The sequence below is a fragment of the Podarcis gaigeae genome (assembly GCF_964106915.1).
Source record: "Podarcis gaigeae genome assembly, chromosome: 7".
Lineage (NCBI taxonomy): Eukaryota > Metazoa > Chordata > Lepidosauria > Squamata > Lacertidae > Podarcis > Podarcis gaigeae.
Window position 1 is genome coordinate 57,565,826 of NC_139683.1, and position 24,930 is coordinate 57,590,755.

Below are 24,930 nucleotides of genomic sequence, written 5' to 3' on the forward strand. Positions count from 1 at the left end.
AAATAAAAACTTCATACGCTAAGGAATCTTATTTAAACTTTAATTAGATTTTAAGTTATAAGAGCTTTGGCCACTGCTTTTGGCATTTTATATACAAACGTTTTAAGGTATTCATCAAAAAGGGCTTTGTCAGCAACAGTTCCCCAGAATTGTTGCAGTAGGCAGCACCTATAGCTGTTTGATTTGACTTTGCAGCTTTTGCCTCTCCTTGTTTAAACAGTGCATTTCCACCCAATACATTGAACTGAATCCAGATACATTCATTAAAAGGGCATGAATGTATAGTTTTGGTCCTTATTGCACTTAAAAGTACCACAGAATATTTTTTTAAAAATATCCTTGTGGTATGTGGGTTAATACTAGCAGCAGAAATAAAAAATGTGAGATGCAAAAGCATACATTTCCTGTTTTCTCCCCTCTTAATCTCTTAACTGCAGATGGGTATTTATACATTTTTTAATTCCAATTTCTGAAATGAGAATAACCAAGAAAATATTACTAGAGTATGGCAACTGGTTGCCCATATGCCAATCTACTCCTGGGCAGAGGAAGACAAAAATGAGTTCTATTGCTTGGCCTCTTCCATTTCCCCACAATTCATTTTAGGTCCAAAGAAGGGGCTGTAGATCTAAGGAACACATAGAAAAGTATACCTGCTTCTACCTAGCCTTTCAGTGTTGACATGTAAAAAAGGCAGGTGTGTGTTTATGGCATCTTTAGGGGGCAGGTGTAAGAAAAGAAGGTATTAACTTACGTGTTACTTCCCCACTTGCCTTCCCTGACACTCTCTAGCCTGGAAAGGTAAAAAAGGTGTTTGGTAGGTAGCTGATCATAAGGAAGCCCATTCTGCTCACATTTACCCTCTTTCCTACACATAAAATCAGGGAGGGGGAAGGACTGCTTATGTCTATATGGCATGAGAGTGTGTTTGCCTCCACCCAAGCCCATCTCCCTCTCCCTGCCTTCAAAGTGGGTTACTTGCAAGGTTAGCTGCCAAACATGAGTGTATAGTTCACCTTGTTGGAAGACAGGAAAAACAGTATATTCTATACAAAACTAAGCTGAAATATGTTTGAAGAGGGCCTGGGACACATGGGAAGCAGCAGGACATAATTTCCAAAGAATTGCAACTACCTAAGATCAGCACTGAACTCGCTTAGATAAGACTCTCTTGTCAATAATGTCATTGTCAAGCTAAATCACATATACTGTGCTTCACCAAGGGAAGGAAAGTAGTCTTCTGTCTTGAAGAGATCAGGAGGTTCATAAACTGTTTGATTCTGCCTTGAGGAAGATGTTTTCTGGAATTAAAACCTGTATGTTAAAATACTTGCTCACAACAGAATAAACAGAAATAAATCATGAATTCCCCACAATTTTAGTGGTAGCTTAAGAGGAGCCTTGCTAGTAGTATTCTGTTCCCACAGTGGCCAAACTAGATTAGAAGCCCACAAGCAGGTTCCAAGTGCAGCAGTACTCTCCCCACTTGTAATTTATAGCAACATGTAAGGCAAAAGATTTATGAGTCATCGGGCCCGGAAGCACAAAACAGGCAAGATCCAAAAAGGAACTGAGAAAGAATGGAGCTGACTGTCATTCATTTCTCATGGAAGCAAGTAACTTCTATTCACCTGTGGAGGACTTATATGAGATAGCAAGGTGAATCATGTATGAATCTTTCTGTTGGTTGGTGGGGTAGGTTGGCCACTGTGGGCATACCTTTGTTAACAATTGAGTACTTAGGGGTTACATTTAATAAAACAGTATTTTGCAATCGTGGCACATATAGCATGTTCCAAATCTCCTGTTCCCCCCCCCCAAACCATTTCCCATCTCAGATAAATTCAGGGGTGGGGGGTGGGCCACAACCCTTGAAGGGAAGAAGCACGCTGTAAGCAAATGTCTGTGAGGGATATAACACTCCAAGAAAGTTATCTAGATTGCATTATGTTTCATTCCCTTTTATGTATCTAAATCCACACATCCATATGTTGACTGTCAGGATCAACCGACCACACCTCTACTTAATGAATCATCATCATAATCATCTCAACAGTGGGGAGATTTGCCAAAGTTGTTCTCCTGGGCTTACAAACTAATCTAGTAAGTTGACATCTGAACATAACAAAAGCTTATGATATTTGATGTCAAATACATTATTATAGCAAGCATTTCCATAGTTGAGGAACAAAACTTACATTAAGGAAAGATGGCACATTGATTGTGTGTAGAAATTTTTTGAAAGTATTTGGGAACGTTCCAAGGTCTGATTCTGCCTTTGTGATCTGTTCTTCCATCCCTGACACACTATTTCCAACCATTTTTACAAAGGCCTGAAAGACAACAACAGATCAATAGCAATGAACAGGTGCAATATGGGAGAATATTAAAGGGACATTTCTTTGCTCAAATAGTTATACTGGTCATATAAAACAATTTTTCTGTACACATGTCAGAAACCACTGGCATCTGATCTACAGCCACATTCCAAATTCCAGCTTAGACTTAGTACATGAAAATCAATGCATTTCAAAGCACATTTAACTGCATTAGATTGTGGAAAAGCATCTGTTTAACGAAGACAGGAGTGCCTGGCGTGCTCTGGTCCATGGGGTCATGAAGAGTCGGACACGACAAAACTAAACAACAACAAAATCTGTTTAACACATGTTACACAGTGGTTGAATAATCTGTTGTTTTTTTTAAAAATTGAACCTTGAGAGAAATGAAGAATCCCAAGATTTCTTATATGTTGAACTTCTAAACTCCTTTGAAATCTGAAGAGTGAGTCATAATTTTTACAATATAAGATGACTGAGTATACTGTGATACCTTGGTTTTCGAACGTCTCCGTTGACGAACATTTCAGTTTTCAAACGCAGCAAACCTGGAAGTAAATGTTTCGGTTTTCGAATGTGCCTCGGAAGTCAAACATGTCACAGGCTTCCGTATTGAGTCTTCCATATTGAGTTTTCCATTTTGAGGCTTCCATATTGAGTTTGCCATTTTCAAACGTTCTGGAGCTCTTAACGGTCTTCCGGAATTGATTACGTTTGAAAACTGAGATACCACTGTATATGCCAAGACAGCATAGCAAGCTCTTCCCCTAGTGTGCCTGGATACACTGATTTATGCTACAAAGCCACATTCCTCCTCTTTTATTTGAAATTTACAGGAGCAAGGATTTTTTTTTATTAAGTGACAGTTTAAACTAAGTTTTAAGAACCGCAAGAACAGCATGTGCCCAATCTACAAGATCATCTGCACACAGGAAAAGGAATGGACATGGAAACTTCTCCTTTCCAGCTGGGAAGTTCTACACAAATTTTGGAGCTCAATTGTTTGGATTGGGTGAATATATTTATGTTACAGGATCAAAAAGAAAATAGCCCAAAGATTATTTCCAAGTAGTCCTGTAAAAAAGTGCTGTGATACTGACATTAGAAACACATACCTCCAGTTTGTCAATCTTTCTATACAGTTGTTTCATTTCCATTGCCTTTGCATGAATATGAGGCACACTTTCACTTACTACTTGAGAGGAATCACTTCGAATCTAGAAAAACATCAGACAAGAAAAATTCTAAACAACAGCATTAAGATTACTTGAGATCTCAAACATCATCTAAATGAATGAATAAAATGTTATTTAAACCCACAGGCCACTACAAGTAAAGAATTTGTGTCTAAGTGCTCATATAAAGAACAATCATAATCTAAACAAAACTATTTGGCTCAGAACAATTGGTTAAGGCTATTTCATTTTTTGTTTGGTTGATCTGAGCAAATCTGCACATGCCTGCGGGTAATGTTGGGATGCCACAAAAACTGGAATGCTACATGTTAAAACAAGCTAGATTCAGATTATTAATTTCGTGTTGGTGAGAAAGCATGCCTAAAGGTAGTTTGATTTCAGTGGCTGACCATATCTATTGTGTTCTTAGACTTACCATGTCTAACATCCCCACAAACTCATCTACCCTTGTCAGCAAATCTTCCAGACTCTTGTCTAAGGTTTCAATCTGCAAAAAATAAATAAAAATGCAAATGTCTCAGGGCATTCTTATGTGGAATTCTCTCCCTAGAGAGGCTCGCCTGGTGCCACCTTTGGGCACCAGAAACACTCTTCTCCCAGGCCTTTGGCTAATTAAACAATAACCTTTTGAATTTGTGTCTGCGACGGGGTGGAGTTTTTGTTTGCTACTGTGTTGTGTCTTTTTTTGTGCTTCTCGGATGAGGGCATTGCTTCTGAGTAAACAGACACAGGATTTGGTTGAACAATGGAAGCAATACCCATTAACCTCCAAGAAAGAAACTCCTCACAAAGTCCAAGGCCAGTAAGACCAGTTTCTACAGTTTCTACTCTTAGTTAAATATTTATTTATTTAATTGATTTTAGGGGGCTCGCTACGCCGATGGGGTGGGTGAGTCCAGCCTAAAGGGGTGAGCCCACTTCGCCCCCTTACCTGGGACCCCCCCATTGAACTGAGGGGGGGGGGTTTGCTTCGAGGTAAGCACCGCGGCGCGACCCAACTCTCCCTCCCCGCTCCGAGGCTGCGGTTAAGCGGCGGCTTCCCCTCCTGAGGAGACGCGGGCGAGTGATTGCGCTCACCTGCCCGGTTGGGGCGACTCCTCCCAGCGGCGAGGGCAGCAGGTACCCGGTGTAGTCCGCCGCGGCCGTGGCCAGCAGCAGCTCCGCTCCGCAGGCTTCTCCTTCGGCCGCGTCTTCTTCCTCCTCCCCGATGCCGGAGGCGCTGCTGTGGCTCTGAGAGACGTTGCCGCTGTCGCCGCTCAGCTGCGGAGGCGGCGGCAGCAGCGGCGGTTCCTCAGCTGCCGCCTCATCCATTCGGCCCCCTCCCTCGCGCTACTACTCTCCGCCCGCGCGCATCAGGAAGCCAACCGCCTGTCACCTGACGAAGCGCTTTTCAACGGTCGGCCCGTCAACTGTCGGCAGAGTAGCGGGAGAGTGCCTTTCCTCATCTACGGAAACCCAGCGGGGACACGGCCAAAGGGAAGGCTCGTTTGTTAAATAATGAGGGGCGGAGCGGAGGCGTGGCGTTCTTTTGAGCGGAGCCCGTGATTGGGTGTCTTGGGACTAGAGGCCCCGCCTCAGGCCGGGCCCTCGAGAGCGGCCTCCCTCCTTTCCTCAGTGTAGGCTGGAGAGCGTCCAGGGAGGTGCTTCCGCTTTCGTTTTCCCTTCTTTCCTCCCCCGCCCTGTGAACTTAGGGCCGCATATTCCTTTTAAAAGCGAGGTGCTGCTTCTCTCTCCTCTCGTTTTGTCCAGCATTTGCAAGGTAGAGGAAGGCTAGGATGCGCCAAGCAGAATCGGAAAGGAGTCCCATGGAGTTTCATAGCACTTGCTAACAAGTAAATAGGTATACAATTGCAGCCGGAGCCACGTTGGTCTATCAGCAGAGTAGGGCCGATCCAAATGTCCACGAAATAGGGAACATGCTGTGCTGAGATGTCAACCGCCCAACCACAAAAGAGGAAAACCTGCTTTAATGGTGAAGTTACAAACGCTTGACTTTAGTCACTGTCTTTTTAAAAAATAAAAAAGATTTTGGGACGAGAAACGCAGACATGGGGGTGGCAGGTGCCCCTAAATCAATGAAAATCAATAAAACTACAATTCTCAGGTTCTGACGTCCCCAACAAAAATCCTGACTACGCCCATTAACGTAGACTTAATTAGATTAAGCACTTTGTAGCTTTGAGCTTCTGTCTTGGGCTGCTGGGACAATGTAGTAAGTACCGTAATCACTCCTCCCTTTGTGTGTGTGTGTGGGGGGGGAGAATGTAGCACTTACCTATGCATCTGGGTAAGGACTCATTTCTTCCTTGCCCTTACACCTGCATTCCTCAAATAAATATTCAGCCCACAAATTTTGGAATTCCAGGACTGTAGATTGGGGAGCTACTGCATTTCCATGGAAACTTCCTCATATGGACTCAGACCATTGGCCAATTTATCTCAGCATTGTCTTCACTCAGTGGCTCTCCAGGGTTTCACATTGGAGTCTGTTCCAGCCCTACCTGCATATGACAGGGATTGAAATTAAGAACATAAGAGCCCGCTGGATCAAGCCAGTGCCTCATCTCATCTAGTCCAGCATCCTATTCTCGAAGAGGCCAGCTGGATGCCTTTGGGAAACTGGTAAGCAGGACCTGAGCACAAGAGTACTCTTCCTTCCTGCGGTTTCCAGCAATTGGTATTCAGAACCAGAATACCTCTTGACCATGGAGGCAGAGCCTAACTACTCTTATCCTCTCAGGAATCTTCTAAAGCATTGATTACATTGTGAAACATTGTCAACAAGATGTAGAAATACCTAATTCTATGTCTTCATCTTCCCCAGCTGCAATAAAACATGTCTCCCTCGTTTCTGTCTGTACAGTGGTACCTCGGGTTACATACACTTCAGGTTACAGACTCCACTAACCCAGAAATAGTACCTCGGGTTAAGAACTTTGCTTCAGGATGAGAACAGAAATCTCGCCGCCGCGACATGGCAGCAGTGGGAGGCCCCATTAGCTAAAGCGGTGCTTCAGGATAAGAACAGTTTCAGGTTAAGAACGGACCTCCAGAACGAATTAAGTACATAACCAGAGGTACCACTGTACAGCCATAGTAGGCACTGTAGGGGACTGACGGACGGGAGAGAGGGACTGGGGTGGCAAAGCTTAAGTTCTTTTATTTAGTGTATGCTTGGGGTTTTTCTGTCAGTATCACTTGGGTTCTCTTTCTATTCACTTGTTATGTTTCCTTGATGATGAGAGGTTGGGGTGGCTTAGGGTGTGGCTGATTGTCTTTGGCTGGCTGCAGTGGGATTTGTTTGTGCATGGGTGAGGGGGGTTGTCGGGTTAAGTTAGTCATATTGAATTGTACGTTGTCAGTGGGTTATGAGCTCTTTATAGTGTGAGTGGGCATTGTTATCTTGGAAGGTTTCAGTAGGGCCAGTTCTGGAGTGACGTCTAGTACCTGTTTAGCTATTCTGCTTATTTCTGGTATGACTGTGCACACTTGTCAGAGCTGCCTCTAGGTCCCAGCTCACAGAGGACCAACGCCAGGTTGATGTAATGTACAAAAGTCTTTATTGAAGTTTAGTTTCCATTTCAACGCCAGAGCATGCAGCCCTACGTCTTAGACCTTAGATCGGCGAAGTCCTGTCTGAATCACCTCCCCTTCCGCACCAGTTTAAGATCCTAGCCCTGCTCCACCTTCTGCGCTGTTCTCTCCTCCTCTGGGTCCTCCTGCCCACCGGGACATTGCCCTTTCTGGACTCCTCCGACGCTGAGTCGCTTAGCTCCTCCCCCTGCCTCCAGCGGGCTTTAGGACCCGGTTCCCAATCCTCATTCTCTGCTGTCCCGTGCTCCTGTACATTTGAACTTGTTTCTCACGCCAACCCAGTGACCTTTCTCCTAACCGTTACACTGCTTCTATCACTGCTTCCCTCTTCCGTGACACTGGCCGGATCTGACCTCCCCCCCGTTGCCTGACTCTCCGATGGAGGCGTGGTCAGCTCTGCCTCGTCTCCTCTCCCTGGTGGGGAAAGCACTGGCCCCGATACCTGGGACTCTTCCCCCCCACTCTGCTCTGGTGGGGAAGCTGGTCCTGATTTCCAACTACTGCTCTGGGAGTCCCTGCTGCCCCCTTGCTCCTGGGGCGTTCCCCTTGGGAACCCCCTGCCCCTGCCACTGGTGCCCCCTTTTGTGAATCTTCTGATTCGCTGGAGAGGCTCATGGAATCCCTCGGACCACTGTCCCCTCCTACGCTCCCCTCGGATTCCTCCCCCTCCCCCTCGCTCTCCATCTCCCCTCTTCCCTGTGCCTCTGCTCCTGAGCCCCTGACAACACTCCTTTTCTGACTAGATCCTCGATTACTTGGTTTGGTGGGATCTGCTGGTTCAGACACAGCATATGTTTGGAGAAGGCCCCACGGGGGATCATGGGGAGGAGGTGCGAGGAAAAAACTGTTGTGACATTGATTTCTTTGGCAACTTGGAAGGGCTGTGGTGGGATCCAGAAACGGCAACCTGGAGCCCCACTGACCACTTAACTGCTCTCTTCTCCATCAGCTTGGGAGCTTTTTCTGAGATGCTTGCGGGGTATGATAGCATCCTTTGTCGTTTGAGCATCTTTATCAAGATGCTAACAGATCTGCCTGCCTTTGATCAGTTGTGCTTCAAGGGAAGCTTACCATTCCTCTGATTCTTTAATATTTTCTAGCCCAGATAGATGTTAACCAAAGGATCTCACAATAGTCACCTCCTTGCAGGAGCAAGGAAGCATAAGAGAATCAGATGCACCACAAAAGCATCTTGGATGGGATGGCTTTCAAAGAGGGCTAGACAATTGCCTATCAAAGGCACCTAGCCGTGATGGCTATGCTCAGCCTCCCCTGTTGGAGGGAGCATTGCTTCTGAAAAGAACTTGCTGGAAGCCAGACTCCCCAAACGTGTTTCACAAGGACCCCTTCCTTCCCTTTGCCCCAGTACCTGAGGGTCATCATGTCTCTCCAGGGATTTGGCCAGAACAAAGTATAGGCTGGGGAAAGGCTCCTTCCCTGCAAAGAAAATGGAGGAATCAGCAGGCGCCTGGCTCCCAGCCATGCTAGCACCAGTCTGGCGCATGAGGGTGGAGGACACAGGAAGGAAGCATTCCTATAGTATAGGGCCCTCAATTGGCATTTCCACCTACATGAACTCTAAGCCTTCCCCCCTTGTTCTGGCCTGCCTCTCTCCTAAGGAAGATGCAAACTCTTGCAGGAAGCCACTGGTGGGAAGTGTGTTCCTATGATTCCCAAATGTTTCAGAAGCATCTTTTCATTCCTTTAGCTGCTTGATAAAATCATAGCATGGCAGAGTTGGAAGGGATCCCAAGGGTCATCTAGTCCAACTCCCGGCAATGCAAGGATCCTGCCCACAGCCAGCCCTGGCTGGGCTCCAAACTCCAGCCTTCTGGTTACTATTGCAATTCTGCATGGTGTGAAGAAAGGGGAGAGAAATGTGTTGCTTACACTCTCATAACACTGATATGAGATCCACACCATGCAGCCCTTTCAATAACTAAAGGGCTGTCACATGGATGGAGCAAGCTTGCTTTCTCCTGCTCCAGAGGCCCTTAGGACCTGAAGCAGTGACTCTCCTTCCTTGGAGGTTTTTAAGCAGCGCTCGGATGGCCATGGATCATCTAGTTGAGATTTCTGCATATGCAGGGAGTTGGACTAGATGACCCTCAGGGTCCCTTCCAACTCTACCGTTCTATGATGCAATGTTTTAAAGAGCATCCAATGCGCCTTTAAAGCACATGACTTCCCCCGAAATGATTTGTGCCATTGTGGCTTCCCTCTCACAGACCTACAATCCCCAGAACCCTTAACAAGCTATAATTCCCAGGATTGTTTGGAGGAAGACATCTGGTTCTTAGAACAGGGATGGAGAACCTGCAGTTTGCTCACCCCCATTTCCTAGGAACCAGGAATGGGAAGCTCAAGTGCTTCTGACAGTACAGTGGTACCTCGGTTTACAAACTTAATCCATTCCGGCAGTCTGTTCTTAAACCGAGGTGCACTTTCCCTACTGAGGCCTCCCTCTGCCGGTGCCCTTCCACTATTCGACTTCCGTTTGGCTTCCAGGGCAAAGTTCGCTAACTGGAACACCTACTTCCGGTTTTGCGGAGTTCTTTGTCCGAATCGTTTATTAACAGGGCTGTTCGTAGATCGAGGTACCACTGTATGGTTATAGGGAGCAGCATGTGTAAAATATTGAATGTAATAGGGTTATTAAGGTAATTGTATCAGAATTATTATGGGAATGTGGAGGGAGGGGGAGAGAGTATGGTGGGATTCTGGTGGTGAGTGATGATTGGATGAGGATTTGAAAGGGAGTTTGAATGCGAGGCAGTTGAGAGCAGTGGGTTCTGGAGGGAGTGGTTGGGCAACTAACTATTCAGTTTAGGGTCAGTAGTCTAGTCATCATTTTTGTAATAAAGCAACGTATAAGATAAAGAGAATTTGAGGCCATGAGCTTAGTTACATATATCATCATTTAGTGAATCATTCATACAATCTCCTTTAATGAGGGTGTAGTACCTAGATTCTGGACCAAACATTGATATGTTTTGCTCTTTTCTAGTTTCATAGGTTTATGTTTTGGTTCTAATGATGTAATAGGGGTGGGGACTCTTTAAATACTGGGATCGTTGCACACTCCTTTTTAAAAATAAAGTAAAATAATTTCCCCTCATTTTCAAAAACACATGCATTGTCTCTTTCTTCAGGTTCTTCAGTTACTGTTGTGAAACACTGGTGTTATATGCAGTATAGGGCTGGGAAGAAAAGAGGGGGCCTGTAACTCTCCAACTGTTTGATTTCACCACCAAAAACACAAATAAATACTTATCTACAGTCACTGTTTCAGTCACCTACCCAATCACGGACAGTTATATGCCTTAAGTGAGAAGCCTGCTAAACTCATGGAGACTTATCCCCAATTTGTAATGAGGTCTAATGACACAAAGACTGCAGGTTGTAGTCTGGTTAACTTTTCAGAAGAGGTTAACAGAATCTGTATTCCCTTTAGAACATTTATGTGATTGATACTTTTGATCATGAAGTATTTGTTACACAACAGTGAGATTGATCAAAAGCCAACTTCATGTGATTTTGACAAAGTGGTTCTACAGGGATCCCATTCTGCATAAATATTGGGGCCTCTAAAAATTTGACGTGATCTGTTCACCAACGGGAATCGGTGTCTGGTATTTTTACTGGCTCCATTTCTCCAACACAAGGTTCAATTATTTGCTTTTGCCGCATCCAGCTCTCAGCAACTCTGTATAGGTAAAATAACCCTGCCATCTAGTTTCCTAACATATTCACACTCTTCCAATTGTTCCATACAATCCATTTCATTCTGTATGGCAAGGTATTCAATGGCTACCTAAAATTCTCACCTCGGTACACTCTTCAGTAGCACAGGTGGGGAACGTGTAGCCCTCCTGATGTTACTGGACTCTCATCTCCCATCAGCCCCATACAGCACAGCAATTGGCCAGGGATGATGGGCGTTGAGTCCCAACAACATAGATGGCAACACATTCCCACCCCCTGCTTCTTCTGAAGCACCAAAGGTATTTTTATTGAGATGGCTTTGGTGCCCAGGACCTGGGTTTGGGGTGATGGTGGCATTGTTCAGTTAAGAAATATTGAAGCTTGTACATAACTTTATTCCAAGCAGAACAATAAAAGGCTTTTTTTATTAAACAACCCCAAAGTGTTTTGAGCCCTCTATAGTACAAAATAAGGGTGTGGAAGGTGTGGGATATAATTTATATAAAGAATTTTCATTTGTTTAGAAACGCTTTAATACACAAAACTACACAGTAAAAAACAAAGAAAATGACAAAGCTAAAAGTAGAAAAATACATTGTAACACAATTATATTTTTTCCTAGACACTTCATAATATAGTCAACCTTTTTTCTACTAAACATTGTAACAGCTTGTGGTGTTTTATAGAACAGAAAAACAGAGATGGGGGCAAAACCGTTTCTTTTGGAGTAGCCTATTATTGATTTGCTTTAGAACTAATCATGATCCCAACAATCTAAGATAGTCTTTACTTGAAACACTTGATATGCTGTTGAATTGTAGCATTTTAGACTCCAGGGACAATAAAATAAAATAACACTCTAGCTTAGGAAATCAGTATGTACCACGAGGAACCAGCTTTCATTATTAAAGACTCTGGATTCAAGTTAATTCTAAACAGTAAGACAAATTTAGGCTGCAATCCTAACCAAACCTTTTCAGAAGCAAGTCCCATTAAATTCAGTGGGGCTTACTCCCAGATAAGTGGAGTTAGGATTGCAGCCTTAGAGGAGTTTCTTGTGGTGATGTAGAATGCAGTCCAAAGCAATCTTATTATTTATTTGCAAATTCAGTACTGTTATCAATATAAAAAGTGAAACCAACAGTCACTAAAATTTGAGTATTTGTCTAATAAATATTTTAGCAATAAAAAGAGAACACATATCCTGATGGTGCATCAATTAAACCAGCCTCCATGCTGCCTGTTGTTGTTTTTTCATATCATATGAAGACAGTTTATTCCAACAGTACTACAGGTCACCAGCAGGTGGTGGTGATCAAAAAGAAATTATGGCAACAATGTGACACTATCCCACTTTTAAAAATATACATATAAAACACAAAATCATTTGGTCAAAGTTTTGTTCCAAAAATAAAAAAAAAAACAAATGCAGCATTCCCTCAACGCTATTTCCAGGATAGAAAGTTGTTCAGTTAGCCCTTTCCAGATTTAGGGGCAAGAGAAGTAAATTTTCTGTGTAAACAAACTAGGAAGCAGTATATAATGGCAGAAAGTAAAATTTCAAAATTTAAACACATTGCATTGTATCCAATCATGCTATTCAGTTGGTGGTAAGGCTTTGGTCAGTGTACTGGAGTGGTCAGCAATTTCCCCTTCCTAAATCTGCTCCAGAGAACTTGGGAACCCTCCAGAGCAGTTTTTTTTTTTGGGGGGGGGGGATTGCAGAGGAAGAGGGAATAAAGATTTCCCTGTTTGGCTGACAGAAACCTGACTGAGCAACCCTGTTGGATACAATCCTTAATAGTAGTTTTCCCCTCAAAGACTAATTTATGAATGCCCATTCCATGTTTACTGTGCATGTTGTTATTAATCATCAAAATATATACAATTTACATGTATATATTGCAGCGTATATCCATACATGCAGCAGACATACTTTCATAGATGGGATTCTTTTTAAAAATGCAGCAATCTTTACTTTCCCTCATTCTGACCCTAGGAGCAGAAACCATATTTACAATTTTTCATGGGTTGCAATAGGCAGCACTTTTATGTATAATCCTGAATACCACCATGTCCGGAAAGCAACACATGTGTCACATCTCAGAAGGTCTAAGAGAATTAAGATTCCCTCTCTTCGGGATGTGTATAGATTTGTTCCAGTTGGCACTTCAGACAAGAAACACACACACACAAACAGAAGCACCCACTAAAGTGTGATCACCGTTCCGTCCTCCTCAATGCCTCCTTTGGGAATAACCAAGCTATGACGAGGATCAGTTTTTAAGGAACTCAGAATTTTGTGAATATTGCCGTTGCTTTCTCGTCCCAAGCTGTTGTTGAGTACCAGGTCCCTCTGTAGTCTTTGGCTAAGACTGCTGCCGTTAATTCGGGAAAGGCTACCAGAAGGAAGGCTGTGCGATTTCGGAATGGGCTGTGGCTCCAGACAGCCCTCAATTACAATGTCAGCATCCTCGTCACTCTCCATTTCATCAGGGTGGAAGTTCTGCAGGACATGAGAAGAAGGCAAACTGTGATGACTTGCAGTGCTGTCTGTAGACTGGCCAGAACTCCCAGACATCCGACTGCTTCTGATAATATTGTTCCTTTGGTTTGCTGGCTTGACTGTGATGATAAGATTATGGCTGTTGGCGATCATCATGTCCGTTACCTGATCAAGAGTTTTCCCGGCCACTTCTATGCCATTCACTTCCAGGACTTCATCATTGACAGCCAACAAGCCTGTACTCTCAGCTAAACCACCAGGAACCATCCGAGAGATGAAAATTCCAGGTACCTTTTCCAGCCCATGTGGAGTTACTCTGACACTGGTCCCATCACGAATGTAGAACCCTAGAGGCTTCTCACACCCATGTCGATACAATCTCACTCTCCTATGAGTTTCAGGTAGGATGTCCACATCAATGATGGAAGACACGGGTCTAAAATCCTGAGGCATGCTGATATTAACGTGGGGGCGTCTGCGAAGGTTGTCATTCCGGAGGGTCACCAGAGCTTTCTTTTTCCTGGTTAAGGTGTTTGAACCAAAGTTACCATAATCTGCTTCATCTGAGAAGAGAGGAGAGGAAGAGTTGAGTTTCAATGCCACTGAGCCATAAACTCTTTCCAGCAAGCAATGGAATTTCATCTCCAACATTTATAAAATGCAATCATTTGCCCATGCTGCAAACAGTTCTTGCTTTGAACATCTTTCTCCTCCCCACCCCACATTTCAGGGATTTCAACTTCCATCTGTCCAAGCCAGCATAAACTGTTGCTAGCAACAAACCATAATTTATAAGAGTTTTTGTGAGATTGGAGGAGGATGTGGGCTGCTGCTGTGCAATGCAGAAGCAGCCCTTGTTGTGTTATCTGTAGATAAGAACAGTTAATGAATTTTTACATCAGGTTATGTTGCAAATACACCTACGAAGAAATCTATCAGACAGAAGTTCCCAAAAGTTAAATAGGATTTCTCAGATGAGAGATGAATACAGTGGTACCTCGGGTTAAGAACTTAATTCGTTCTGGAGGTCCGTTCTTAACCTGAAACCGTTCTTAAGCTGAGATACCACTTTAGCTAATAGGGCCTCCCACTGCTGCCGTGCCACTGCTGCACAATTTCTGTTCTCATCCTGAAGCAAAATTCTTAACCTGAGGTACTATTTCTGGGTTAGCAGAGTCTGTAACCTAAAGCGTCTGTAACCCGAGGTACCACTGTTACTTTGCAGACCCATCATGGAGGAACATTTGTTATTATTAAATATATTTTACAGACTTCTTTCTCAAGTGAACCCAAGGCAACATACAACAGTATACAAATATACATTATATGGAAAAAAAATTAAGGAAGAAAGTCACATCCATATAATATGCCAAAGCTATTTAAGTTGGGTATATATGCTGAGCAAACCAATTGCCAGGCCATTGGGAGGGGCTGGAGAGTGCGATGAGCTATTTAGCTGTGATTATTCACAGCCTGATATTTTGCTTGATTTTGTTTATTTTAATAAAGATTTTAATAGCATGTGTACTTGAGCTTGTTTTTATTGCACTGTTCTAATTATCTTGTTTACGTTCTACCCTGGGACCATTTGGTGATGGGCAGATTCTAAAATCCCATCAGTAAGAACTGGTGGGAGCTCAGGTTTTCCTGGCAAAGGGAGATATTTCTGCTCCCATAAATATCTCTTCAAAAAGACACCTAATGGTGACAACCTGGGCATATTGCCAAGCACATCTTTAAGGAAGCAAGTATCCTATTTCCCACGCCGCCTAGGAGGAGGATTGGCAGAAATTGTAGAAAGGGATTAAGGTATACAGAACCAGGAGCAGGGGATTGCGATGGCTACTTTTCTGTGCCCAGTGGTTTGTTAGTGCAGGGTAGGAGAGTGAATCAATAAACCCAGGCTACTTGGAGCACACACTATACTAATCATGTCCCAGAGCAGCACATTGGCAAGGTTGATGGTATCAGAAGCAACAGTGTGGCTACTATGTGTCAGGGATTGGCTGGACTTGGAGTGGTGAGAGGCACCAACAGGGAAATCTCCAAGTGAAATGCCAGAGGAAGAAGACTCAGAGCCAGTGGATTGGTAGTGAGACACTGAGGAGAGGTCAGAGGAAGCAGTCAGTGAGCAGGAAGAGCCAGTGATAGAGAGCAGTTCAGAATCTGAAGCTAAGGCAGAGGAGGGGCGGGGCAAGAGGCTGCTGAAGAATCCAGGGAGCCTCCCTCTCCTGCTGCGACAAGCTTCCCTCCTCCTTGGTCTCCAAGAACATGCAGAATAATGAGGAAGGCTGAACAGAGACCAGAAGTGTGCAGGTGCAAGTTTGAGAGTGCTTGGGAAACATCTAGGAGAGGAGGAGCTTTAGAAAGAGTGGAAGGCAGGGACCTTCAGTCCTGGCAACTGCTCCACAGGGGCAAGGCATGCTGGGAAGTGTTGTATGCTGTTTCCTGGAATAAAGAGTCAACTTCACTGACAACGGAGCCTTGTGTCTCTCATGCTGACCTGCATCTGACTCCAGCCCTGACACACTGAACCCAGTTCTGTCTTCACTAAAGTTAATCGGAAGGTGGTCTTCAGAAGAAAAATGGGAGTTATGCAAACAGGATAAGACTTGTGGACTATGTAAGCATGGTTTAGGAAATCATGATTTAAAATGATTCAATCAGAGCTAATAAAGAATGGAAAGTGGTGGTGAAAATTCTTCAGCATAGCTCACACACTCAGTGGTCTTAAATACAGTTCTGGAAAGCAAAGGAAATTGGGCAAGCATGAGGCTAAGCGGGAAGACACCCGCTTGTGTTTTGTCAATTTCTAAAAGGTACGGTATGTTATTAGACATGCAGGCAGAAAGTAATCAAAGTAGTCATGGTCTTTCAACAAAGGCAGAGCTGAGAAAACTGGTGCCCCCTCCCCAGAAGCCTGGCATCAAAAAGTATGTCAAGCACAAGGGAGCATGGGCAGGCATTTCCTGTTACTGCTCCCTAGTTTCCTTGATGCCAAAAATGAGCCATGAGTGCCAGGACAAGTTATAGCAACTGGTTGTGTGGGTGGAGTTGATGAATTGATGACTACTTGCAAAGCTGCTTTGATTTATGGCTCCAGTTAAGCAGCCATGAGGTTGGGACACGTCTGTGCTGCCTCCCGCGTGTGGTCGGAATAGCCAATGCAAGTTACTGTTTTATCTCCATGGCGTTTGGAAAAGAAAAAGCTGTTTGTTTTAACTCACTCAACCTCCTCAGCTGCATTCTGCTTATCTTTTGAGTCATTCTTCTGAAAGTGACTTTTCTAAGAGTTTCAAATTAAAACAGCACACACAAACAAATGTTTGGAGGAACCCAAAGACTGATAATGTTCATTCCAAGATTTCCTGAGCACAGAGTGTTAGAAAAATAGGATGACACTTTCTAGCAAACTGGGATTGCCTTTTCCTCTTGCCACCTTTTTTTAAAAGCTTCGCATATCCTGGTCATCACACAATTATGCATGTGTGCATTTCATTATTAATTGGTTTGTTAATTAATTAATTAACCAACCAACCAACCCTATTTCAGGGTGGGGAGATCCAGTACAGAGGTAAAGAATACCTTCAATATTAAACTTAAAAGTCCCCTAAGTCTACGTAGTCTTTTCATTTTAAGAAAAGTCATGAGGGACACCTATACAAATGAATGTTAAATATTGAGAATCTGGTCTTAGGAGGAAAACAGGTATACTTCGAGCAAGGTATTATAGACAACCATCACCACCACACAAAATCCCTATAACCAGAAGCGCCACTCCCATTGCTTGGACAGCTGCTTTTTATAGGAACTGCCTGCCAGATGAAATACCAAAGCGTAGCCAGATAAGATTATGTAAACAAGCAAGATTCCACAGAGAACCAGACTGCCAGACTCCTATAGGAAGAATTCATTTTGGAGTTTGCATTTCTAGTCTGCATACACTCCTAGGGTATTATTTCTTCTGGGAACTGTGCAACTTTAGTCGACAGCTCTGGAAACTACATCAAAGACAGAATTACTTCCACTAAGGAGAACAGCACTTCAGGCAACTTTGGGAAGGAAGCCAACAACTCATTAAGAGCATTTGGGGTGCCCCTCAACCCAAAAAAATCTCATTTACTGAATGCAGAAGTAAACAGAAGGATAACTCAAAACTGGGGAGGGCTTTAAGCCTTCACTTCATCACCTAAGAAAACTTTTCAGTGGATTTATTTATTTTTAAAGCCTTAAAAATCTGCACCACATGGCATTTTCCTACAGAGAAACATACACAAGTGGTTTCGGAAAGTGATAAAAGCCTGGCCGGGAAACTTACTCCATCGTTTGTTATAAAATGATGGAACATGCAGAGATACAGAAGGATTCAAAAAGGAAACAGACATATCATGAACTCTGACTTAGGCTGCTTCCTTTACCCAACTCAGATACAAGTGAGCAAGTTGGATAAGGCAAGAAAGAAAAACACAATGCGATGCCCAACCAAAACCTACTTGTGCTGTAGTCAAGCAAAGTCATTGAACAAACAAATGCTAAAGTAAATTGGGCTGAGTTTATTGTTTGAAAGGCTGCTGTGCCTTTTGGGTTAAAGTAACCCGTTTTTACAATCCTACCCAGTTAACCCCTGGGGAGGGGAATCTGTGCTGCAAGTTCAAACAGAAAATCCTGGCAGATCAAATTTTGTACACAAGAAAGTATTGTGTTTTTTTCTTCACATGCACTGTACTAAGGGTTATTATTATTATTATTATTATTATTATTATTATTATTATTATTATTTTGTTAAACAGTGACACTGATGTTCTGGTTATCTCAGAAACTGTCCCCTCTTCTGTTCATTCTATCTTGAATTCCAATTCTTGGCTCTTTTGCCTTGATCATCCAATGAAAGAGGTGCTCCTTTAGCTTACTTACTTACTTTTTCCTGTTCCACCTTTTTGACCTCCAAGATGGCTAAGCATTAAGAACCAAATGTAAATAAGCTGAAATACACACACACACACCAACCAATGAAATCAAGTCAGCAGCAACTTAGTTATCCAGCTGATGAGAGTAGGCCAAAAACCTGAGTTCAGCACACAAATTCACAGCTCAAAAAGTGATAATGAGTTAACCTAAAATAAAGCAACTGCTCGCCTTGATATATATAGGCTCTCATCTGGTCTATTAGAACCAGCAGGTGGTTTTTTTAAACAGAGGAATGCTAAGTAATTTTTTTTTACTTTTACTTGAGCTGTTTTAATTGCATCAGGAAAGCTAAACTAAATTGCATTAGGAAAGCTAAACCTAATCCCTTTCTATATACACAGACAGCAATTCAGACTTTCAAACATTTGAGAAAATCAGTATTCGCTGATATTCCAGTCGTGCTCTCTGTAGCTCCAGTTGGTGACCACCAGGGGTCATTGCTCAGCTTCTATAATTTTCCAGTGCAGTATTGGGATTGTTAAAGGAAGGGATGGAGAGAATGTAGATTTGGTTCTCATTACCTAATCCAAATGAACTGAGGCACAGCTATCATTCAGAATGTGCACTTTTCCAAATTGCAGTGCTGTTCTTCGAGAAAGTATTTTGCACAAAAATGTGTATTGTGTTGGGGGGAAAATAATTTATCAGTAAAAAGTAACAAAAATGCCTCATCTTTGAGAAAATTGCTTGCAAAAATGTGTGTATTCAGAGAAATACACGGTAAATTCTGACAATTCTTTTTTTGGCAATTAAAAAAAACACCTTCTGAACTAAGCTGAAAATGTGTAAGAATAAAGATTGTGGGGAGGTGGGGAAGCGCCAGAGAGGAAACTAGAGAAAAATCAAACCTAGCCTATAGATACAGATGTAGATTGGTTTTACTTATAAGACTGCTGCTCTTATGAGTGAAAAGCAGACTGGTACTTTCTTTTGCAGGCTAAAAATACAGCCGGCTGGTGAAGAAGGGACCCTCATGTCTCCTTTGCCAGTCTGTTGCCTTTCCAGAATGGGTGCAGAGGAAGAGAAGCCAAACAGGCTGGCAACAGAGGCAGAGTGCTTTGCCCTTTGGCTGCCAGCTTGCTCAGTCGCCTGGAGAGAATTCCTGGGCTGGCACTGGCGACCAGACAAGGCGTTCAATGCAAGGGCTTCAGTAAAGGGGCACTTGGCACCAACACTTCCCTTCTCACTTTCACTGCCTTCACTCGATTCCTCAAAAGTGCTCATCCACATGTGCCATCAGTCTCACATCTGTGGCGTTGGATTACCTCAGGTTAAGTACTTAATTCGTTCTGGAGGTCCGTTCTTAACCTGAAACTGTTCTTAACCTGAAGCACCACTTTAGCTAATGGGGGCCTCCTGCTGCTGCCGCGCCGCCAGAGCACGATTTCTGTTCTCATCCTGAAGCAAAGTTCTTAACCTGAAGCACTATTTCTGGGTTAGCAGAGTCTGTAACCTAAAGTGTATGTAACCTGAAGCATATGTAACCCAAGGTACCACTGTGTACAGAACTAGAGATAAAAGGTTTTTGGGGATGGAAAGCAATATATGGGAACAATGCAAGGGGAATCATCCACTAGTATGGTTTTCATCCGAGGGGGGAGAGGAGAGCATGTCCCTAATCTGTAGTTTCTTGGAATTTTGTGGAAGGGAAACAATATTTTAGAGACTCATCCACAATTATGGTGGATAGTGATACCAGATAGTGGGTAGCAACTATTCTGTGCCATGATCACCCCTCAACAGTGAACTGCCATGTATAAAAACATTGTCAACTGCAGTGTATGCAGTCCAGCTGCATTGCAGGGAGCTGCTTCTACTTTGAATGCCTTTCTTCCCTATCTGCCTATCACAAGTGATTTATTTAAGGGTGGGTGCGAATAGCCACATTGATATTTTGGGGTTCAAGACAGGTAGCGCTTCCTTTGACTGGAGCCCTTAATATCTTCCTCTGAAGTACGAAGTGTTGGCTACTAGAAAGAATTATCAGAAGGTACTTATCAGGGACACAGAAGGCTGTCATGCAGGCAGTTCTAGTTTTTGTCTTTCTGAGGGGGGCAGAGAAAATGCATTCATGACTCTTTCCTTTTCCTGTCAGTTAAACAAAAGGATTGAGAGTGGCCCCCCACTTCTCTGGAAGATTTGTCACTATCTCCCTAGTGAAAGTACATCCAAAATAAGCAGGCTGCTGTGCTGGGGAATCCCACAGCTCCGTTAAAGGAAAACATCCAGTTTAGTAAACTCAGTTGACACCAGGCAGCTTCCAAACAAACAGCTGCAAGTGGTTTTCTGCAAGTCTGTTAAGCCTGACACATGACATTCCAAATCAGCTCTCCTTGAATTCCCAGAGCCTGGCATTACCCAAGTATCAAAGCCTCCCCAATAGCTGGCTGAGTTACTGGTGTAGTATCGTGTGCCCTGTTCCTACTGAAGCAGAGAAGCATTTCCAAGGCTTTGTGGATTTTGCACACACGATGCAAAATCAAAATAAAAAAGCGGAACCTAGCAACATAACTCTGTGGTCCATAACTCCTTCATGTGCTAACTAGCAGTCGTGAATTGCTATGTTTGACTGCAACCTCCCACATATTTCAATTGGTTCCTGGCCTAATTTCTTATTGGTAAAAAGAGCATAAAAACAGGTGCTCAAGAAAGAGTTGTGTATGGGATGGTCACATCTACATTTGGTTCTGGTCTCACCTACTATGCAGTCTCACACTCAGATTACCTCCTGGGGGGGGGGGGGATAGTTACCCAGGCCTGGCTGAGATATGTAGGAGAGTAATTCTCATGAATCTCCAGCACTTACAAGGTCGTACTTTGCAAGTTGAACCGAATTCGTTCTGGAAGTCCGTTCAACTTAAAAAACGTTTCGAAACCAAGGCACAACTTCTGATTGACTTCCTGCAGCCAACTGGAAGTCCCGTCAGACATTCGGGTTCCAAAGAACGTTCGCAAACTGGAACACTCACATCCAGGTTTGTGGCGTTTGGGAGCCAAAGCATCCGAGTACCAGGGCATTTGGGACCCAAGGCATGACTGTAATAGGCTTTCAGCCCGAAATAAAATATCAGGTCTCTCTCCAGCACCCAAAAGGAGGGGCATGATTTCTAGATTCTGGCCTATCATATTCCAGCACTACTGTGCAACATTCATTAGGCGGTTAAAGGGAACTGTGACCTTTCACATAAGAAGAGCTTTGCTGGATCAGGCCATTGGCTCATCTGGTCCAGCATCTTGTTCTTGGTGGCCAGCCAGATGGCTGTGGGAAACCTGAAAGCAGAACTTGAGTGCAAAACCACTCTCCCCATTTGTGATTCCCAGCAACTGGCAGATTGTGACAGTTTTTAAATTTAGGTTGTGAATTGATGGATGTATGGCAGAAGGAATTCCTCCCCCCCCCCATAAAAGATACTTTAAAGCTGCAATCTTAAACACACTTGCCTAGAAATAAGCCTCACTGAACACAGTGGAATGTCAATGTAAAGGTGCATAGAATTGCACTGATAAAGCTAAAATTAACAAGATTTTTTTAAAACAACAACAACAACAAAACCCTGAAGAAATCAGCTTCTCACTTTGAGCTTAACTGGAATGTCGTTACAAGAAAATCTAAAGCTTATGCTTTGGGATGTATACTTGATAATAAACCAGAGTTTCCCAAACTTGGGTCTCCAACTATTTTTAGGACTACAACTCACATCATCCCTGACCACTAGTCCTGGTACCCAGGGATGATGGGAGTTGTAGTCCAAAAACAGCTACAGACCCCAGTTTGGGAAACCCTGTGTTCAACAAATAAAATGCAGCAAAGAGCAAGGATTCCCTGGGAATTTTTTGACCGGCTTTGGAATACTGTGCTGTAGCTGTTCCAGGTCATAAAGGAAAAATATAATCAGCCACCAAGAGTTTTCTAGCTTAGACAATAAGCTGGCAAATATCACCAGTGGAAAGGTACTCCACATCTGTGAATCCAAACAACAAGGCATCCGAATAAGAGTGCGTGATACAAGAAACCTCAACACTCTTTCATGTTCCGACCTTTGGGAGCACTGCTGGATAAGATTTAAAGTTAGTCACAAGATAAACACCAATCGGGGTCAGAACACAGCTGCATACTCTCTTTAATCAGTTCTGCACAGTTGCAAACCAGGATATCATGATCTTTTCCAAACTGGCAGGCCAACATGTCCACCTGTACATCAGAAGGAAGAACAGCACTTTGCTCCTAACTGACACACGGGCCAAGGCTCTTATTTAACCGCCTGTGTCAAGATGGAACAGGAATTCATTCCATCGGCTTATGTACCTCAGCTTCGGATCCCAGCCACTCAGTTCACATGCAACAGAGTTACTCCAGAGGCCGGCTGGTGGGAGTGCCATGAATTACTTCAGAGCAGCCCTGCAGGGCATAACAAGGAGTGGCACCAAGGAGTTCCAAAGGAGACTCATAGACAGTCATGCCTTGTTAGGAAAAAAGGCTGGTGCAACCTAGGGCCTTTAAGACAGGGCGTGTGTAGAGAATGAGAGAACAGGAAATTAAGAGCATTTAAAGAAACAAGGGCCACAAAGTCAACACCGAAGGAGGGACATCCACCTTGCCTGCGCTGCACCTCCTTGATCTAAGCGGAGTTCCCCTCTTTTAAAAATTGGGTAAGTTCTGAACCAAGACCTTGGTAGCAACAGTGTCCAGTCCACAAAGCATTATTCCCACACGGTACCATCCATGTCAACCTGCCAGGACAGTATTGCACAAAGACAGGACGAGGCTAACGATTTAAAAGTGATCATTTGTGTCTATGCATGTGTCTGGCTGGCTGTAGTGATTCAAAATTATTCCTAGATTCAGTTATCTTTTATTTTATAGCTCTAATCTACAACATTTAACAACAAAGACTCAACAGTGTCTGGTAAGGAGAAATAATGCAATAGACCCCGCCCCCCAATATTTGAACCACTTTATGTTCCTGACTCATCTTTTTCTGCTCTTTTAGAGGCAGCAGTCTTTTGTGTTAGGTCACACCCCTGGCAGCAGTCATTTACTGATTGGTGCCCTTGGCACTTCCTCAAAATGCCAAAGGTGCCCCGAGACCCAAAAATGTTGGTGACCACTGCCTTAAAACACCAGCCAATCTGGAATGAGATATGAGCCAATGTTCCACAAAACAGCACCCAGGGCTATCCATTAGTGAGATAGTGCAACCTAGAGCAAAATACTTCTTGGACCTACTTGATTTTGGCTACTGATTAAAAAATTTGCAATGTCAATTAATGTCTGTGTTCTACTATACAGAATGCTGTAAGAGCCACATCATTCCCAGAACAGAACTCAGCAGTAGGTCAGTTTCCCTTTAAATTGTGCCAATCAGCTTAGAGCGCAATGCCCAAGATAGCAGACAGTGAGCCCATTGCTAAGCCAAGTTTTGAATTTTGCCATGACCACTCACTGAAATATATTCAGATATGGAAAAGCCTACATCTGGAAGCACCAGAAAAACAAAGGATTTATTCAGTATTTAATACTGTGACAGCCTTCCCCAGCATGTCCGAGGCTGATATCAGTTGTTGCCATCATGATAGCACCAGGCTGAGGAAGGTCTGATCTTTGTGAGAAACACTATAAAGGGTTAGTTTCACTGCAGGAGGAAAATGCACAACCATCCTTGTAGCAAAAATGTCTGGAATGTACAAGATAACCAGTTTAAACTGAAATATCCCCTTCTCCAAGGGCAACACATCTATTATATATATTAGACGACTCAAATATATTCTAGTCTGGAATGGATCATTTTAGAACCAGTTTTAGAACTGTAATCCTATGTAAAGCAATAATCGCAACAGGAACAGCAGGATTCAAAATAGGGTTTTTTTGTGTGAAATTACCACAGTGTTTTGCTCCACCGAAAGCAGAGCAAGGTAGTTCAAACAACACCCCCAAGGTGGGAAGGAAGGGAGGGAGAGAGACTAAGGAGAATAGGAAAACTTAAATATTGTTTTAAAGCTGCAATAAAAAGAGACTAGAGAATCATTGTTCTCAGCTGACCCTGAGAGCAGGTCAAGAAACAACATGCTTATACTACAAAGAAGAAGACAGGGGTTAAAAATTAAAGAAGCATCTTAAGGTAAAGAGAAGCTAGACAATGGAATCAGGTAGATAGGGATCACGTAGAATTCCTCCTTTGTGGGGGTTTTAAGAAACAAAAAAAGGTTGTGCCAGCAACAGTTTAGGAATAATCTTTGGTCACTGAAGACCACTTTAAAAACAACAAACCTAAAGACGATTCATCAGAAACATTCTTTTTGGAAATCACTGGCTTTTATAGCTGTTCCCATCCTGTGCATGAACTCATTGTGCTGCAGAAAAAAAATACCGTATTTTTCGCTCTATAAAACGCACCAGACCACAAGACGCACCTAGTTTTTGGAGGAGGAAAACAAGAAAAAAATAATTCTGAATCTCAGAAGCCAGAAGAGCAAGAGGAATTGCTGCGCAGTGAAAGCAGCAATCCCTCTTGCTGCTCTGGCTTCTGTGATAGCCGCACAGCCTGCATTCGCTCCGTAAGACGTACACACATTTCCCCTTACTTTTTAGGAGGGAAAAAGTGAGTCTTATAGAGCAAAAAAT

The 24,930-nt window shown here is 43.3% G+C and overlaps 2 protein-coding genes across 2 annotated transcripts in view; both read right to left on the reverse strand.

The window, feature by feature from the left end:
• Positions 1-26: 26 nt before the first annotated feature.
• Positions 27-5,004, reverse strand: LOC310848247 (biogenesis of lysosome-related organelles complex 1 subunit 4-like). Its single transcript, XM_083747077.1, has 5 exons — positions 4,613-5,004; positions 3,951-4,022; positions 3,455-3,556; positions 2,199-2,333; positions 27-1,301 (listed from the first exon to the last, which is right to left on the reverse strand). The coding sequence occupies exons 1-5, from the start codon at positions 4,844-4,846 to the stop codon at positions 1,200-1,202; spliced, it is 645 nt and encodes a 214-aa protein (XP_083603203.1). The 5' UTR covers positions 4,847-5,004; the 3' UTR covers positions 27-1,199.
• Positions 5,005-11,208: 6,204 nt separating this feature from the next.
• PARD6G (par-6 family cell polarity regulator gamma) overlaps positions 11,209-24,930 on the reverse strand; it is a 70,191-nt gene continuing 56,469 nt past the window's right edge. The window contains exon 3 of the mRNA XM_083747001.1: positions 11,209-13,903. Within this exon, the coding sequence (XP_083603127.1) occupies positions 13,044-13,903 (860 nt within the window). The 3' untranslated portion in view covers positions 11,209-13,043. The remainder of the gene's footprint in view (positions 13,904-24,930) is intronic.

What these genes read in the sequence shown, in the direction of transcription:
- LOC310848247 (XM_083747077.1), bottom strand. Translation starts at nt 4,846, where the DNA reads ATGGATGAGGCGGCAGCTGAGGAACCGCCGCTGCTGCCGCCGCCTCCG. An exon ending in GAAAGATTGACAAACTGGAG is followed by an intron (nt 2,334 to 3,454) that starts GTATGTGTTTCT and finishes GTTGTCTTTCAG; the next exon opens with GCCTTTGTAAAAATGGTTGG. An exon ending in ATGTGCCATCTTTCCTTAAT is followed by an intron (nt 1,302 to 2,198) that starts GTAAGTTTTGTT and finishes TTTTAATTCCAG; the next exon opens with AAAACATCTTCCTCAAGGCA.